The sequence below is a fragment of the Tachyglossus aculeatus genome, chromosome 1 (assembly GCF_015852505.1).
Source record: "Tachyglossus aculeatus isolate mTacAcu1 chromosome 1, mTacAcu1.pri, whole genome shotgun sequence".
Taxonomy (NCBI): Eukaryota; Metazoa; Chordata; class Mammalia; order Monotremata; family Tachyglossidae; genus Tachyglossus; species Tachyglossus aculeatus.
In genome coordinates this window covers 2676377-2695000 of record NC_052066.1, presented here as the reverse complement: position 1 = coordinate 2695000, position 18624 = coordinate 2676377, and the positions used below count along the sequence as shown (strand labels likewise).

At 45.7% G+C, this 18624-nt stretch overlaps 1 protein-coding gene across 1 annotated transcript in view; it reads left to right on the top strand.

The window, feature by feature from the left end:
* The window catches only part of LOC119932809 (protein mono-ADP-ribosyltransferase PARP14-like), a 126488-nt gene that overhangs the window by 75147 nt on the left and 32717 nt on the right, over nucleotides 1-18624 (top strand). The window contains exons 12-14 of the mRNA XM_038751964.1: nucleotides 3040-3207; nucleotides 10106-10321; nucleotides 15194-15678. Of these exons, the coding sequence (XP_038607892.1) occupies nucleotides 3040-3207; nucleotides 10106-10321; nucleotides 15194-15678 (869 nt within the window). The remainder of the gene's footprint in view (nucleotides 1-3039; nucleotides 3208-10105; nucleotides 10322-15193; nucleotides 15679-18624) is intronic.

The window sequence follows — 18624 nt, the reverse complement described above, 5'->3', positions numbered from 1 at the left end:
CAGTAAATACCATTGAATTGAATGAATGAATTTGCACGTAGTAAGCGCTTAATAGACTGTCTATTAATAGCCATTAATAGCTTAATAGAGCTTAATAGAATAGTCTTCTAGACTGTGAGCCCACTGTTAGGTAGGGACTGTCTCTATATGTTGCCAACTTGGACTTCCCAAGCGCTTAGTACAGTGCTTTGCACGCAGTAAGCGCTCAATAAATACGATTGATTGATTGAATGATTGTTGGGTAGGGACCGTCTCTATATGTTGCCAACTTGGACTTCCCAAGCGCTTAGTCCAGTGCTCTGCACACAGTAAGCGCTCAATAAATACGATTGATTGATTAGTACAGTGCTCTGCACACAGTAAGCCCTCAATAAATACCATTAAATTGAATGAATGAATTCGCACACAGTAAGTGCTTAATAGGTGCTTAATAGACTGTCTATTAATAGCCATTAATAGCTTAATAGCGCTTAATAGAATAGTCTTCTAGACTGTGAGCCCACTGTTGGGTAGGGACTGTCTCTATATGTTGCCAACATGGACTTCCCAAGCGCTTAGTACAGTGCTCTGCACACAGTAAGCGCTCAATAAATAGGATTGATGATGATGATGATGATGACTGTCTCTATATGTTGCCAACTTTTACTTCCCAAGAGCTTAGTACAGTGCTCTGCACACAGTAAGCGCTCAATAAATACGATTGATTGATTGAATGATTGTTGGGTAGGGACCGTCTCTATATGTTGCCAACTTGGACTTCCCAAGCGCTTAGTCCAGTGCTCTGCACACAGTAAACGCTCAATAAATATGATCGATTGATTAGTACAGTGCTCTCCACACAGTAAGCGCTCAATAAATACCATTGAATTGAATGAATGAATGAATTTGCACCATAGTAAGCGCTTAATAGACTGTCTATTAATAGCCATTAGTAGCTTAATAGTGCTTAATAGAATAGTCTTCTAGACTGTGAGCCCACTGTTGGGTAGGGACTGTCTCTATATGTTGCCAACTTGGACTTCCCAAGCGCTTAGTACAGTGCTTTGCACGCAGTAAGCGCTCAATAAATACAATTGATTGATTGAATGATTGTTGGGTAGGGACCGTCTCTGTATGTTGCCAACTTGGACTTTCCAAGCGCTTAGTACAGTGCTCTGCACACAGTAAGCGCTCAATAAATACGATTGATTGATTAGTACAGTGCTCTGCACACAGTAAGCCCTCAATAAATACCATTGAATTGAATGAATGAATGAATTTGCACATAGTAAGCGCTTAATAGACTGTCCATTAATAGCCATTAATAGCTTAATAGCACTTAATAGAATAGTCTTCTAGACTGTGAGCCCACTGTTGGGTAGGGACCGTCTCTATATGTTGCCAACTTGGACTTCCCAAGCGCTTAGTCCAGTGCTCTGCACACAGTAAGTGCTCAATAAATATGATTGATTGATTGATTGTTGGGTAGGGACCATCTCTATATGTTGCCAACTTCGACTTCCCAAGCGCTTAGCACAGTGCTCTGCACACAGAGAAGCAGCGTGGCTCAGTGGAAAGAGCCCGGCCTTTGGAGTCAGAGGTCATGGGTTCAAATTCCGGCTCCGCCAGTTGTCAGCTGTGTGACTTTGGGCAAGTCACTTCACTTCTCAGTGCCTCAGTTCCCTCATCTGTAAAAATGGGGATTAAAACTGTGAGCCCCCCCCGGCGACAACCTGATCACCTTGTAACCTCCCCAGCGCTTAGAACAGTGCTTTGCACATAGTAAGCGCTTAACAAGTACCATCATCATCATCATCACACAGTAAGGGCTCAATAAATACATTGATTGATTGATTGATTGATTGTTGGGTAGGGACCGTCTCTATACGTTGCCAACTTGGACTTCCTAAGCGCTTAGTCCAGTGCTCTGCACTCAGTAAGGGCTCAATAAATACATTGATTGATTGATTGATTGATTGTTGGGTAGGGACCGTCTCTATATGTTGCCAACTTGGACTTCCCAAGTGCTTAGCCCAGTGCTCGGCACACAGTAAGGGCTCAATAAATACGATTGATTGATTGATTGATTGTTGGGTAGGGACCGTCTCTATATGTTGCCAACCTGGACTTCCCAAGCGCTTAGTCCAGTGCTCTGCACACAGTAAGGGCTCAATAAATATGATCGATTGATTGATTGATTGTTGGGTAGGGACCGTCTCTATATGTTGCCAACCTGGACTTCCCAAGCGCTTAGTCCACTGCTCTGCACACAGTAAGCACTCAATAAATATGATTGATTGATTGATTGATTGATTGTTGGGTAGGGACCATCTCTGTACATTCCTAACTTGGACTTCCTAAGGGCTTAGTCCAGTGCTCTGCACACAGTAAGGGCTCAATAAATACGATTGATTGATTGATTGATTGATTATTGGGTAGGGACCGTCTCTATATGTTGCCAACTTGGACTTCCTAAGGGCTTAGTCCAGTGCTCTGCACACAGTAAGGGCTCAATAAATACAATTGATTGATTGATTGATTGATTATTGGGTAGGGACCATCTCTATACATTGCCAACTTGGACTTCCTAAGGGCTTAGTCCAGTGCTCTGCACACAGTAAGCGCTCAATGAATACGATTGAATTCATTCTTTCATACATTCAATAAATATGATTGAATGAATGCTGCATGACCTTGGGGAAGTCACTTCACTATTCTATTTTACTTTTGTTAATATGTTTTGTTCCTTGTCTCCCCCTTCTAGACTGTGAGCCCGATGTTGGGTAGGGACCGTCTCTATATGTTGCCAACTTGGACTTCCCAAGTGCTTAGCCCAGTGCTCAGCACACAGTAAGGGCTCAATAAATACGATTGATTGATTGATTGATTGTTGGGTAGGGACCGTCTCTATACGTTGCCAACTTGGACTTCCCAAGGGCTTAGTCCAGTGCTCTGCACACAGTAAGGGCTCAATAAATATGATTGATTGATTGATTGATTGATTAATAAATGCCATTATAAAGAACGCAGCGGTCTCGCCTTTTTCTTTTGGTCATCCAGGGGCCCGGGCCAACAGGAGAAGCGTGGTGACCTCAGGAGGAGCCCTGCCTTGCAAGCACATCATCCACGTCGTCACCCAGGAGGACGTGAAGGCCATGGTCACCTGTGCGCTCCAGAAGTGCGCGGGGCAGAATTTCAGCTCCGTGGCCTTCCCGGCGATCGGCACAGGTTGGCGTGGGTGCGAGGGATCGCCCAGCCGGCCGGCGGAAGTCTTCCCGGGCCGGCCCGGGTCACCGGCGGGAGGGCCGGATAATAATAATAATAATAAAAATAATAATGATGGCATTTATTAAGCGCTTACTATGTGCAAAGCACTGTTCTAAGCGCTGGGGGGGATACAAGGTGATCATGTTAATAATAATGATGGCATTTGTTAAGCGCTTACTATGTGCAAAGCACTGTTCTAAGCACTGGGGGGGATACAAGATGATCAGGTTGTCCCGCGTGGGGCTCAAAGTCCCCTTGTCCCCCTCTCCATCCCCCCCATCTTACTTCCTTCCCTTCCCCACAGCACCTGTATATATGGATATATGTTTGTACAGATTTATTACTCTATTCATTTATTTATTTTACTTGTACATATCTATTCTATTTATTTGATTTTGTTAGTATGTTTGGTTTCGTTGTCTGTCTCCCCCTTTTAGACTGTGAGCCCGCTGTTGGGTAGGGACTGTCTCTATATGTTGCCAATTTGGACTTCCCAAGCGCTTCGTATGGTGCTCTGCACATAGTAAGCGCTCACTAAATACGATTGATGATGATGATCATCCCCATTTTACAGATGAGGTCACTGAGGTGCAGAGAAGTTAAATGACTGGCCCGAGGTCACGCAGCAGATGTGTGGCGGAGCCGGGATTCGAACCCATGACCTCTGACTCCAAAGCCCGGGCTGTTTCCACTGAGCCACGCTGCTTCTCTAAAAGCCACATGCTTTTCCAGATGAGGGGACTGAGGCACAGAGAAGTGAAGTGACTTGCCCGAGGTCATGCAGCATTCATTCAATCGTATTTATTCAATGAATGAATGAATGAATTCAATCGTATTTATTGAGCGCTTACTGTGTGCAGAGCACTGGACTGAGCGCTTGGGAAATAATAATAATAATAATGGCATTTGTTCAGTGCTTACTATGTGCAAAGCACTGTTCTAAGCCTGGGGGGGGATACAAGGTGATCAGGTTGTCCCGCGTGGGGCTCACAGTCATCATCCCCATTTTACAGATGAGGGAACTGAGGCTCCAAGAAGTTAAGTGACTTGCCCAAGGTCACGCAGCAGACATGTAGCGGAGCCAGGATTCGAACCCATGACCTCTGACTCCAAAGCCCGGGCTCCTTCCACTGAGCCACGCTGCCTCTCTAAAAGTCAGATGCTTTTCCAGATGAGGGGACTGAGGCACAGAGAAGTGGAGTGACTTGCCCGAGGTCGTGCAGCATTCATTCAGTCGTATTTATTGAATGAATGAATGAATGAATTCAATCACATTCATTGAGCGCTTACTGTGTGCAGAGCACTGTACTAAGCGCTTGGGAAGTCCAAGCTGGCAACATCTAGAGACGGTCCCTACCCAACAGCGGGCTCACAGTCTAGAAGGGGGAGACAAGGAACAAAACATATTAACAAAAGTAAAATAGAATAGTGAAGAGACTTCCCCAAGGTCATGCAGCATTCATTCAATCATATTTATTGAATGTATGAAAGAATGAATTCAGTCGTATTCACTGAGCGCTTACTGTGTGCAGAGCACTGTACTGAGCACTTGGGAAGTCCAAGCTGGCAACATATAGAGACGGTCCCTACCCAACAGCGGGCTCACGGTCTAGAAGGGGGAGACAGACAACAAAAGCAGACATATTAACAAAATAAAATAAATAGAATAGGTATGTACCAGTAAAATAAATAAATAGATAGAGTAATAAATCCATACAAACATATGTACATATATACAGGTGCTGTGGGGAAGGGAAGGAGGTAAGGCGGGGGGGATGGAAACGGGGAGGAGGGGGAATTTATTGAATGAATGAGTGAATGAATGAATGAATGAATTCAATCGTATTCATTGAGCGCTTACTGTGTGCAGAGCACTGGACTAAGCGCTTGGGAAGTTCAAGCTGGCAACATATGGAGCCGGTCCCTACCCGACAGTGGGCTCACGGTCTAGAAGGGGAGACAGACAACAAAACAAAACATATTCACAAAATAAAATAAATAGAATAGTGAAGTGACTCGCCCAAGGTCATGCAGCATTCATTCAGTCGTATTTATTGAATGAATGAATGAATGAATGAATTCAATCGTATTCATTGAGCGCTTACTGTGTGCAGAGCACTGTACTAAGCGCTTGGGAAGTCCAAGCTGGCAACATATAGAGACGGTCCCTACCCAACAGTGGGCTCACAGTCGAGAAGGGGGAGACAGAGAACAGAACAAAACATATTAACAAAATAAAATAAATAGAATAGCTATGTACAAGTAAATTAAATAAATAGAGTAATAAATCCGTACAAACATCTGTACATATATACAGGTGCTGTGGGGAAGGGAAGGAGGTAAGGCGGGGGGGATGGAAAGGGGGATGAGGGGGGATGGAAAGGGGGACGAGGGGGAATTTATTGAATGAATGAATGAATGAATGAATTCAATCATATTTATTGAGCGCTTACTGTGTGCAGAGCACTGGACTAAGCGCTTGGGAAGTCCAAGCTGGCAACATATAGAGACGGTACCTACCCAACAGTGGGCTCACAGTCTAGAAGCAGACACGTGGCAGAGTTGGGATTAGAACCAATCAATCAATCAATCAATCGATCATATTTATTGAGCGCTTACTGTGTGCAGAGCACTGTACTAAGCGCTTGGGAAGTCCAAGCTGGCAACATATAGAGACGATACCTACCCAACAGTGGGCTCACAGTCTAGAAGCAGAAACGTGGCAGAGTTGGGATTAGAACCAATCAATCAATCAATCAATCAATCATATTTATTGAGCGCTTACTGTGTGCAGAGCACTGTACTAAGCGCTTGGGAAGTCCAAGTTGGCAACATATAGAGACGGTCCCTACCCAACAGTGGGCTCACAGTCTAGAGGGGTCTAGAACCCATGTCCAGAACCCAGTCTAGAACTCATGACCTTTGGCTCCCCGGGGAACAGGGATTGGGTCCAGCCCGACTTGCCTCTCTCCACCCCGGCGCTTAGTACAGTGCCTGGCACATAGAGAAGCAGCGTGGCTCAATGGAAAGAGCCCGGGCTTGGGAGTCAGAGGTCATGGGTTCAAATCCCGACTCTGCGACTTGTCAGCTGGGTGACTTTGGCCAAGTCACTTCACTTCTCTGGGCCTCAGTGACCTCTTCTGGAAAATGGGGATGAAGACTATGAGCCCCGTGAGGGACAACCCGATCACCTCGTATTCCCCCCAGCGCTTAGAGCAGTGCTTTGCACATCGTAAGCGCTTAACAAATACCATCATTATTATAGTCGGCCCTCAACCAATACTGCCATTATTATTATATGGGGGGGGGGGGCTAGGCAAATTCAGGGGGGATGGGGGAATTTAGTACTTAGTAAGCGCTTAGTACAGTGCTCTGCACACAGTAAGTGCTTAATAAATACGATGGAATGGATGAATGAATGAACTCGGGGGCTGGGGAAGAGCCGTGATCCTCTAGACCGTGAGCTCGTTATGGGCACGGAATGTGTCTGATGTGATAGGTTCCTCTCCCAAGCGCTTAGTACAGTGATTTGCACACAGTATGCGCTCGATAAATACGATTATTTATAACAATATGTTCTGTTTTGTCGTCCGTCTCCCCCTTCTAGACTGTGAGCCCGCTGTTGGGTAGGGACCGTCTCTAGATGTTGGCAACCTGTCCTTCCCAAGCGCTTAGTCCAGTGCTCTGCACACAGTAAGCGCTCAATAAATACGATTGAATGAATGAATCTGGGACGGGCGGGTTGGGGGAGAATCGGGGTGGGCCGGGGGCAGATTGAGAAGCAGCATGGCTCAGTGGAAAGGGCCCGGGCTTTGGAGTCAGAGGTCATGGGTTCGAATCCTGACTCCGCCACATCTGCTGTATCTATGTATATATGTTTGTACATATTTATTACTCTATTTATTTATTTATTTATTTTATTTGTACATGTCTATTCTATTTATTTTATTTTGTTAGTATGTTTGGTTTTGTTCTCTGTCTCCCCCTTTTAGACTGTGAGCCCACTGCTGGGTAGGGACTGTCTCTGTATGTTGCCAATTTGTACTTCCCAAGCGCTTAGTACAGTGCTCTGCACATAGTAAGCGCTCAATAAATACGATTGATGATGATGATGATGTTGCTGTGTGACCTTGGGCAAGTCACTTCACTTCTCTGAACCCCACGTGGAACAACTTGATCACCTTGTATCCCCCCCCCAGCGCTTAGAACAGTGCTCTGCACATAGTAAGCGCTTAACAAATGCCATCATTATTATTATTATTATTATTATTATCAAGACTGGGCCGGGCGGGAGAAGCAGAGCGGCTTAGTGGTTTGAGCCCAGGCCGGGGTACCAGAAGGTCGTAGGTTCTCATCCCACCTCCGCCACTTAATCAATCAATCAATCGTATTTATTGAGCGCTTACTGTGTGCAGAGCACTGTACTAAGCACTTCGGAAGTACAAGTTGGCAACATATAGAGACAGTCCCTACCCACCAGTGGGCTCACAGTCTAATAATAATAATAATAATGATGGCATTTATTAAGCGCTTACTCTGTGCAAAGCACTGTTCTAAGCAGTGGGGTAGATACAGGGTAATCAGGTTGTCCCACGGGGGGCTCACACTTTTTCCCCCACTTTCCAGATGAGGTAACTGAGGCTCAGAGAAACTGTGACTTGCCAAAAGTCACACAGCAAGCAAGGGTGGCAGCGGGATTAGAACCCACGTCCTCTGACTCCCACGCCTGTGCTCTGTCCACTAAGCCCTGCTGCTTTTCTTAACAAATACCATCATTATTAGTATTATTATTGCTTTGCACATAGTAAGCGCTTAACAAATACCAATTATTATTATTATTCATTCATTCAATCGTCTTTTTTGAGCGCTTACTGTGTGCAGAGCACTGTACTAAGCGCTTGGGAAGTCCAAGTTGGCAACCTATAGAGACGGTACCTACCCGACAGCGGGCTCACAGTCTAGAAGGGGGAGATGCAGGGTCTGCAGCAGTGGAGACGGGCCCTGGGACTGTTGTGTAGAAGCCCCCCAGGGCTCTTGTTGGGATGGGGTCCCTCGGCTCTGATGGTGATGATGATGATGGCATTTATTAAGCGCTTACTACGTGCCAAGCACTGTTCTAAGCGCTGGGGAGCTTACAAGGTGATCAGGTTGTCCCACGGGGGGCTCACAGTCTTCAACCCCATTTGACAGATGAGGGAACTGAGGCCCAGAGAAGTGAAGTGAGTTGCCCAAAGCCACACAGCCGACAGTTGGCGGAGCCGGGATTTGAACCCATGACCTCTGACTCCAAAGCCCGGGCTCTTTCCACTGAGCCACGCTGCTCTGCCCCGGTGAGGGCGGTGACCGGTCCGGGGAGAGTGCGGGTCATCTGACAAGTGGAGGGAGGCCAGAAGGGACTGGGAGGGGGCATGGTGGGACCGGCCCACCTCCCCCCAATGGGAGCCAAGTCATTCATTCATTCAATCACATTTATTGAGCGCTTACTGTGTGCAGAGCACTGGACTAAGCGCTTGGGAAGTCCAAGTTGGCAGCATATAGAGACGGTCCCTACCCAACAGTGGGCTCACAGTCTAGAAGGGGGAGACAGAGAACAAAACCAAACATATCAACAGAATAAAATAAATAGAATAGATATGTACAGGTAAAATAAATAGAGTAATAAATATGTACAATCATATATCATCATCATCATAAATCGTATTTATTGAGTGCTTACTATGTGCAGAGCACTGTACTAAGCGCTTGAGAAGTCCAAATTGGCAACATATAGAGACAGTCTCTACCCAACAGTGGGCTCACAGTCTAAAAGGGGGAGACGGAGGACAAAACCAAACATACTAACAAAATGAAATAAATAGAATAGATATGTACAAGTAAAATAAATAAATAAGTAGAGTAATAAATATGTACAATCATATATCATCATCATCATCATCATCAATTGTATTTATTGAGCGCTTACTATGTGCAGAGCACTGTACTAAGCGCTTGGGAAGTCCAAATTGGCAACATCTAGAGACAGTCCCTACCCAACAGTGGGCTCACAGTCTAAAAGGGGGAGACAGAGAACAAAACCAAACCATGCTAACAAAATCAAATAAATAGAATAGATATGTACAAGTAAAATAAATAAATAAATAGAGTAATAAATATGTACAATCATATATCATCATCATCATCATCAATTGTATTTATTGAGCGCTTACTATGGGCAGAGCACTGTACTAAGCGCTTGGGAAGTCCAAATTGGCAACATATAGAGAAGCAGCGTGGCTCAATGGAAAGAGCCCGGGCTTTGGAGTCAGAGGTCATGGGTTCGTATCCCGACTCCGCCACATGTCTGCTGTGTGACCTTGGGCAAGTCACTTAACTTCTCTGAGCCTCAGTTACCTCGTCTGTAAAATGGGGGTTAAGACTGTGAGCCCCACGTGGGACAACCTGATCACTTTGTATCCCCCCAAGCGCTTAGAACAGTGCTTTGCACATAGTAAGCGCTTAACAAATACCAACATTATTATTTATATAGAGACAGTCCCTACCCAACAGCGGGCTCACAGTCTAAAAGGGGGAGACAGAGAAGAAAACCAAACATACTAACAAAATCAAATAAATAGAATAGATATGGACAAGTAAAATAAATAGAGTAATAAATATGTACAAACATATATACATATACAGGTGCTGTGGGGAAGGGAAGGAGGCAAGACGGGGGGGATGGAGAGGGGGATGAGGGAGAGAGGAAGGAAGGGGCTCAGTCTGGGAAGGCCTCCTGCACACAGTAAGCGCTCAATAAATACGATTGATTGATTGATTGATTGACAAATACCGTAATTATTATTATTGTTACCTCGTCCCGCAGGGGCGGCTCAACTGAACCCGGAGGAGGCGGCCAACAGCATGATCGGCGCCATCTTCCAATTCATCGAGGCGCACAGGCCCCAGGCACTGAAGCGCGTGAAGATTGTCATCTTCCAGCCGCATCTGCAACCCATTTTCCACGCTGCCCTGAAAAAACAAACCAGGGCACCCAAATCCTCCGAGCCAGAGGCCCCGAAACTCAGGACCAAATTGCGAGGTGAGTCCACGAGGCCAAACCCAGAGCGTCCCCCCCATTCCCCCGTCGCAAGAGCCGCCTTTCATTCATTCATTCATTCAGTCGTCTTTATTGAGCGCTTACTGTGTGCAGAGCACTGTACTAAGCGCTTGGGTACCCAACAGTGGGATGAAGAAAGGGAGCTCGTCAGGGCGATGAAGAAGGGAGTGGGAGATGAGGAAAAGTGGGGCTTAGTCTGGGAAGGCCTCTTGGCTTTAAAGGCGGGGAGAGATTCATTTAAATTAATTAATTTCTTCTATGGTTGTACATCTTTATTACTCTATTTATTTATTTATTTTACTTGTACATTTCTATCCTATTTATTTTATTTTGTTGGTATGTTTGGTTCTGTTCTCTGTCTCCCCCTTTTAGACTGTGAGCCCGCTGTTGGGTAGGGACTGGCTCTATGTGTTGCCAATTCGTACTTCCCAAGCGCTTAGTCCAGTGCTCTGCACATAGTAAGCGCTCAATAAATACGATTGATTGATTGATTGATTAATTTCGCTCCCTATTTCCACCCTTCCCTCAGCCTCACAACACTTATTTGCAAATATCCGTCGTTTATTTATTTATACTAATGCCTGTCTCCCCCCTAGCCCCCGCAGAACATAAGCTCCATTTTTTTTTTAATGCTATTTGTTAAGGGCTTATTATGTGCCTGGCACTGAAGTAAGCGCTGAGGTAGATACCACTGTTGGGTAGGGACTGTCTTTATACGTTGCCAACTTGTACTTCCCAAGCGCTTAGTCCAGTGCTCTGTACACAGTAAGCGCTCAATAAATACGGTTGATTGATTGATTGATTGATACAAGCTAATCAGGGTGGTCATACTAAAAAAAATAATAATCAATCAATCAATCGTATTTATTGAGCGCTTACTGTGTGCAGAGCACTGGACTAAGCGCTTGGGAAGTCCAAGTCGGCAACATATAGAGACGGTCCCTACCCGACGGCGGGCTCACAGTCTAGAAGGGGGAGACGGACGACAAAACAAAACATATTAACCAAATAAAGTAAATAGAATAGGGGGAGACAGATGACAAAACAAAACATATTAACCAAATAAAATAAATAGAATGAATATGTACAAGTAAAATAAATAATTTCATTCAATCATATTTCCTTCAGTCGTATTTATTGAGCGCTTACTGTGTGCAGAGCACTGGACTAAGCGCTTGGGAAGTCCAAGTCGGCAACATATAGAGATGGTCCCTACCTGACGGCGGGCTCGCAGTCTAGAAGGGGGAGATGGACGAAAAAACAAAACATATTAACCAAATAAAATAAATAGAATGAAAATGTACAAGTAAAAAAAATAATTTCATTCAATCATATTTCCTTCAGTCATATTTATTGAGCGCTTACTGTGTGCAGAGCACTGGACTAAGCGCTTGGGAAGTCCAAGTCGGCAACATATAGAGATGGTCCCTACCCGACGGCGGGCTCGCAGTCTAGAAGGGGGAGACGGACGACAAAACAAAACATATTAACCAAATAAAATAAATAGAATAAGGGGAGACGGACGACAACACAAAACATATTAACCAAATAAAATAAATAGAATGAATATGTACAAGTAAAATAACTAATTTCATTCAATCGTATTTCATTGTCGTATTTATTGAGCGCTTACTGTGTGCAGAGCACTGGACTAAGTGCTTGGGAAGTCCAAGTTGGCAACTTAGAGAGACGGTCCCGACCCAACAGTGGGCTCACAGTCTAAAAGGGGGAGACAGAGAACAAAACAAAACATATTAACAAAATAAAATAATAGAATAAATATGTACAAGTAAAATAATTAAATAAATAGAGTAATAAATATGTACAAACATATATGCATATATACAGGTGTCTGTCACCTGCGTATATGCACCTGTCCCGTGGCTGACCCTCTCTCTCCTTGCATTCATTCATTCCTTCCTTCAATCCTATTTTTCATTCATTCATTCAATCGTATTTATTGAGCGCTGACCATGTGCAGAGCACTGTACTAAGCGCTCGGGAAGTCCAAGTTGGCAACATATAGAGACGGTCCCCACCCAACAACGGGCTCACAGTCTAGAAGGGGCAATTAACTGAATTCATTCATTCATTCAATCGTATCTATTGAGCGCTGACTGTGTGCAGAGCACTGGACTAAGCGTTTGGGAAGTCCAAGTTGGCAACATCTAGAGACGGTCCCTACCCGACAGTGGGCTCACAGTCTAGAAGGGGAAATTAACTGAATTCATTCATTTATTCATTCAATCGTATTTATTGAGCACTGACTGTGTGCAGAGCACTGGACTAAGCGCTCGGGAAGTCCTAGTTGGCAACATATAGGGACGGTCCCTACCCAAGGGCGGGTTCACAGTCTAGAACTGAATGAATCATTAGTAGTAGCGAGTGCTCACTAAAGACGACCGATTGCCAACTGTACGTCCCAAGCGCTCAGTCCAGTGCTCCGCACACAGTCAGCGCTCAATAAATACGATTGAATGAATGAATGAATGAATGAATGACGGATAATAATAATAATGATGGCGCTTATTAAGCGCTTACTATGTGCAAAGCACTGCTCTAAGCACTGGGGAGGCTACAAGGTGATGAGGTTGCCCCACCAGGGGCTCACAGTCTTAATCCCCATTTTATAGATGAGGGAACTGAGGCCCAGAGAAGTGAATCAATCAATCAATCGTATTTATTGAGCGCTTACTGTGTGCAGAGCACTGTACTAAGCGCTTGGGAAGTACAAGTTGGCAACACATAGAGATGGTCCCTACCCAACAGTGGGCTCACAGTCTAGAAGTGAAGTGACTTGCCCAGAGTCACACAGCTGACAGTTGGCGGAGCCAGGATTTGAACCCATGACCTCTGACTCCAAAGCCCGGGCTCCTTCCACTGAGCCACGCTGCTTCTCTGAGTCTAGAACTGAATGAATCATTAGTACTAGTGAGCGCTCGCTAAAGACGGCCGACTTGTACTTCCCAAGCGCTCAGTCCAGTGCTCCGCACACAGTCAGCGCTCAATAAATACGATTGAATGAATGAATGATGGATAATGATAATAATAATGGCATTTATTAAGCGCTTACTATGTGCAAAGCACTGTTCTAAGCGCTGGGGAGGCTACAAGGTGATGAGGTTGTCCCACCAGGGGGTCACAGTTTTAATCCCCATTTTCCAGAGGAGGGAACTGAGGCCCAGAGAAGTGAAGTGACTTGCCCAAGGTCACCCAGCTGACAGTTGGCGGAGCCGGGATTTGAACCCATGACCTCCGACTCCAAAGGCCGGGCTCCTTCCACTGAGCCACGCTGCTTCTCTGAGTCTAGAACTGAATGAATCATTAGTACCAGCGAGCGCTCGCTAAAGACGGCCAACTTGTACTTCCCAAGCGCTCAGTCCAGTGCTCCGCACACAGTCAGCGCTCAATAAATACGATTGAATGAATGAATGATGGATAATGATAATAATAATGGCATTTATTAAGCGCTTACTATGTGCAAAGCACTGTTCTAAGCGCTGGGGAGGCTACAGGGTGATGAGGTTGTCCCAGCAGGGGGTCACAGTTTTAATCCCCATTTTCCAGAGGAGGGAACTGAGGCCCAGAGAAGTGAAGCGACTTGCCCAAGGTCACACAGCTGACAGTTGGCGGAGCCGGGATTTGAACCCGTGACCTCCGACTCCAAAGCCCGGGCTCCTTCCACTGAGCCACGCTGCTTCTCTAAGTCTAGAACTGAATGAATCATCATCATCATCATCAATCGTATTTATCGAGCGCTTACTGTGTGCAGAGCCCTGTACTAAGCGCTTGGGAAGTACAAATTGGCCGACTTGTGCTTCCCAAGTGCTCAGTCCAGCGCTCCGCGCACAGTCAGTGCTCAATCAATCAATCAATCAATCGTATTTATTGAGCGCTTACCGTGTGCAGAGCACTGTACCAATTCTGGGTTCATCTCCGGGAAGTACAAATTGGCCGACTTGTGCTTCCCAAGTGCTCAGTCCAGTGCTCCGCGCACAGTCAGTGCTCAATCAATCAATCAATCAATCAATCGTATTTATTGAGCGCTTACCGTGTGCAGAGCACTGTACCAATTCTGGGATCATCTCCATGGTCCGTTTTCTCCAATCTTCCGCTTGGAAACTCACTTATCAGAAGCTTCATTTACCGGAGGGGATGATGGTAGATTTATTTTTAAGAGTTTTTTAAGGGGTTCACTAAATACTTACTATGTGCTGGGCACTGTACTGGCTTGGGAGCCAGAGGTCGTGGGTTCGAATCCCACCTCCCCCACATGTCTGCTGTGTGACCTTGGGCAAGTCCCTTCACTTCTCTGTGCCTCCGTTCCCTCATCCGTAAAACGTGTATTAAGACTGTGAGCCCCGCATGGGACCACCTCACCTCCTTGTGTTCCCCCCAGCGCTTAGAACAGTGCTTTGCACATAGTAAGCGCTTAACAAACACCAACATTATCATTATGGGTTCCAATCCCGGCTGCGCCACTTGTCAGCTGTGTGACTTTGGGCAAGTCGCTTCACTCCTCTGGGTCTCAGGTTGGCAACGTATAGAGACAAGCGCTCAGTCCAGTGCTCCGCACACAGTCAGCGCTCAGTAGATACGATTGAAGGAATCATCATCACCATCATCATCAATCGTATTTATTGAGCGCTTACTATGTGCGGAGCACTGTACTAAGCGCTTGGGAAGTCCAAATTGGCAACATCTAGAGACAGTCCCTACCCAACAGCGGGCTCACAGTCTAAAAGGGGGAGACAGACAACAAACATACTAACAAAATAAAATAAATAGAATAGATATGTACAAATAAATCAAATAAATAGAGTAAAAAAGGAATGATTGGCGGGTCGATTGCAGCGCTGTTCCGGTCGAAACGACCCCAGAAGGCCGCTTCGAAAAAGGAGGGCCTCCTCCAGAAGGAGGTCAAGGGGTCCGTCTTCCACATCTGCGGCCCGGCCAAGGACCAGGTGGACGCCGCGGCCTCCTGGCTCCAGGACCTGATCCTCAAGGAGTCGTGGGAGACCACCATCTCCGACCCCCTGCTCCCGGAAATCGGCGACCGGGAAGTGGCCGCCCTGGAGCAGCTCCGGGAATTCCACCGGGTCCAGGTGATGGAAGACAACCCCACCACCCTCCGGGTCTCCGGCCTGACCCGGGACGTCGGGGTGGTCTTCAACAGGATCCAGGAGCTGCTCCGGGAACTCCGCACCGCCAGGGAGGAGGAGGAAAAAGCGGAGCGCTGCTCCAAATCGGTGCGGTGGCAGTGGTGCCAAAGGGGACAACCCGTCCCCTTTGACAGGCTGACCAACCTGGCTTTGGAGACCGCGCTTGAGGAGGGCAAGGTGAGAAGGATGCCCGTGGTCATTCATTCATTCATTCATTCAATCATATTTATTGAGCGCTTACTGTGTGCAGAACACTGGACTGAGCGCTTGGGAAGTCCAAGTTGGCAACGTATAGAGACAGTCCCTACCCAACAGCGGGAAAACACAGTCTAGAAGGGGGATACAGAGAACAAAACAAAACATATTAACAAAATAAAATAGAATAAATATGCGCAAATAAAATAGAGTAATAAATTCATGCAAACATATACATATATACAGGTGCTGTGGGGAGGGGAAGGAGGTAAGGCCAATCCTCATTTTAGAGATGAGTGAACTGAGGCACAGAGAAGTGAAGTGACCTGTCCCAAGTCACATCTTTACATCAACAACATGACGGCTGCTCTTGTCAGCAATCCATCCATCAATCAGTGGCATTCACTGAGCACTTACAGTGTGCAGAGCACTGTACTGAGAGATTGGCAGAGTACATTACAACAATGTTGGCAGAAACGTTCCTTAGGTCGGCGTGCAGCCATTCGTTCGTTCGTATTTATTGAGCGCTCACTGGGTGCAGAGCACTTGGGAAGAACAAATCCCGTTATTATTTTCATTCAGTCGGGTTTATTGAGCGCTTACGGTGTGCAGAGCACTGGCCTAAGCCCTTGGGAAGAACAAATCCCATTATTATTTTCATTCAATCGGGTTTATTGAGCGCTTACTGTGTGCAGAGCACTGGCCTAAGCCCTTGGGAAGAACAAATACCGTTATTATTTTCATTCAGTCGGGAGCGCTTACTGTGTGCAGAGCACTGGACTAAGCGCTTGGGAAGAACAAATCCCATTATTATTTTCATTCAGTCGGGTTTATTGAGCACTTACTGTGTGCAGAGCACTGGACTAAGCCCTTGGGAAGAACAAATACCGTTATTATTTTCATTCAGTCGGGAGCGCTTACTGTGTGCAGAGCACTGGACTAAGCCCTTGGGAAGAACAAATCCCATTATTATTTTCATTCAGTCAGGTTTATTGAGCGCTTACTGTGTGCAGAGCACTGGCCTAAGCGCTTGGGAAGAACAAATACTGTTATTATTTTCAGTCAGTCAGGTTTATTGAGCGCTTGCTATGTGCAGAGCACTGGATTAAGCGCTTGGGAAGAACAAATATTATTATTTTCATTCAGTCGGGTTTCTGGAGTGCTTACTGTGTGCAGAGCACTGGCCTAAGACCTTGGGAAGAACAAATACTGTTATTATTTTCATTCAGTCGGGTTTACTGAGCACTTACTGTGTGCAGAGCACTGGACTAAGCCATTGGGAAGAGCAAATACCATTATTATTTTCATTCAGTCGGGTTTATTGGGCGCTTACTGTGCGCAGAGCACTGTCCTAAGCCCTTGGGAAGAACAAATACCGTTATTATTTTCATTCAGTCGGAAGTGCTTACTGTGTGCATAGCACTGGCCTAAGCCCTTGGGAAGAACAAATGCCATTATTATTTTCATTCATTTGGGTTTATTGAGCGCTTACTGTGTGCAGAGCACTGGCCTAAGCCCTTGGGAAGAACAAATACTGTTATTATTTTCATTCAGTCGGGTTTACTGAGCACTTACTGTGTGCAGAGCACTGGACTAAGCCGTTGGGAAGAGCAAATACCATTATTATTTTCATTCAGTCGGGTTTATTGGGCGCTTACTGTGCGCAGAGCACTGGCCTAAGCCCTTGGGAAGAACAAATACCGTTATTATTTTCATTCAGTCGGGAGCGCTTACTGTGTGCAGAGCACTGGCCTAAGCCCTTGGGAAGAACAAATACCATTAATATTTTCATTCAGTCAGGTTTATTGAGCGCTTACTGTGTGCAGAGCACTGGCCTAAGCCCTTGGGAAGAACAAATACCGTTATTATTTTCATTCAGTCGGGAGCCCTTACTGTGTGCAGAGCACTGGCCTAAGCCCTTGGGAGGAACAAATCCCATTATTATTTTCATTCAGTCAGGTTTATTGAGTGCTTACTGTGTGCAGAGCACTGGCCTAAGCCCTTGGGAAGAACAAATACCGTTATTATTTTCATTCAGTCGGGAGCGCTTACTGTGTGCAGAGCACTGGACTAAGCGCTTGGGAAGAACAAATACCGTTATTATTTTCATTCATTCAGGTTTATTGAGTGCTTACTGTGTGCAGAGCACTGGCCTAAGCCCTCGGGAAGAACAAATACCGTTATTATTTTCATTCAGTCGGGAGCCCTTACTGTGTGCAGAGCACTGGCCTAAGCCCTTGGGAAGAACAAATACCATTAATATTTTCTTCAGTCAGGTTTATTGAGCACTTACTGTGTGCAGAGCACTGGACTAAGCCCATGGGAAGAATAAATACCGTTATTATTTTCATTCAGTCAGGAGCGCTTACTGTGTGCAGAGCACTGGCCTAAGCCCTTGGGAAGAACAAATACTATTATTATTTTTATTCACACGGGTTTACTGAGCGCTTACTGTGTGCAGAGCACTGGCCTAAGCCCTTGGGAAGAACAAATACCGTTATTATTTTCATTCAGTCGGGAGTGCTTACTGTGTGCAGAGCACTGGACTAAGCACTTGGGAAGTACAAATACCGTTATTATTTTCATTCATTCAGTTGGGTTTATTGAGCGCTTACGGTGTGCAGAGCACTGGCCTAAGCCCTTGGGAAGAACAAATCCCATTATTATTTTCATTCAGTCGGGTTTATTGAGCGCTTACTGTGTGCAGAGCACTGGCCTAAGCCCTTGGGAAGAACAAATACCGTTATTATTTTCATTCAGTCGGGAGCGCTTACTGTGTGCAGAGCACTGGCCTAAGCCCTTGGGAGGAACAAATCCCATTATTATTTTCATTCAGTCAGGTTTATTGAGTGCTTACTGTGTGCAGAGCACTGGCCTAAGCCCTTGGGAAGAACAAATACCGTTATTATTTTCATTCAGTCGGGAGCG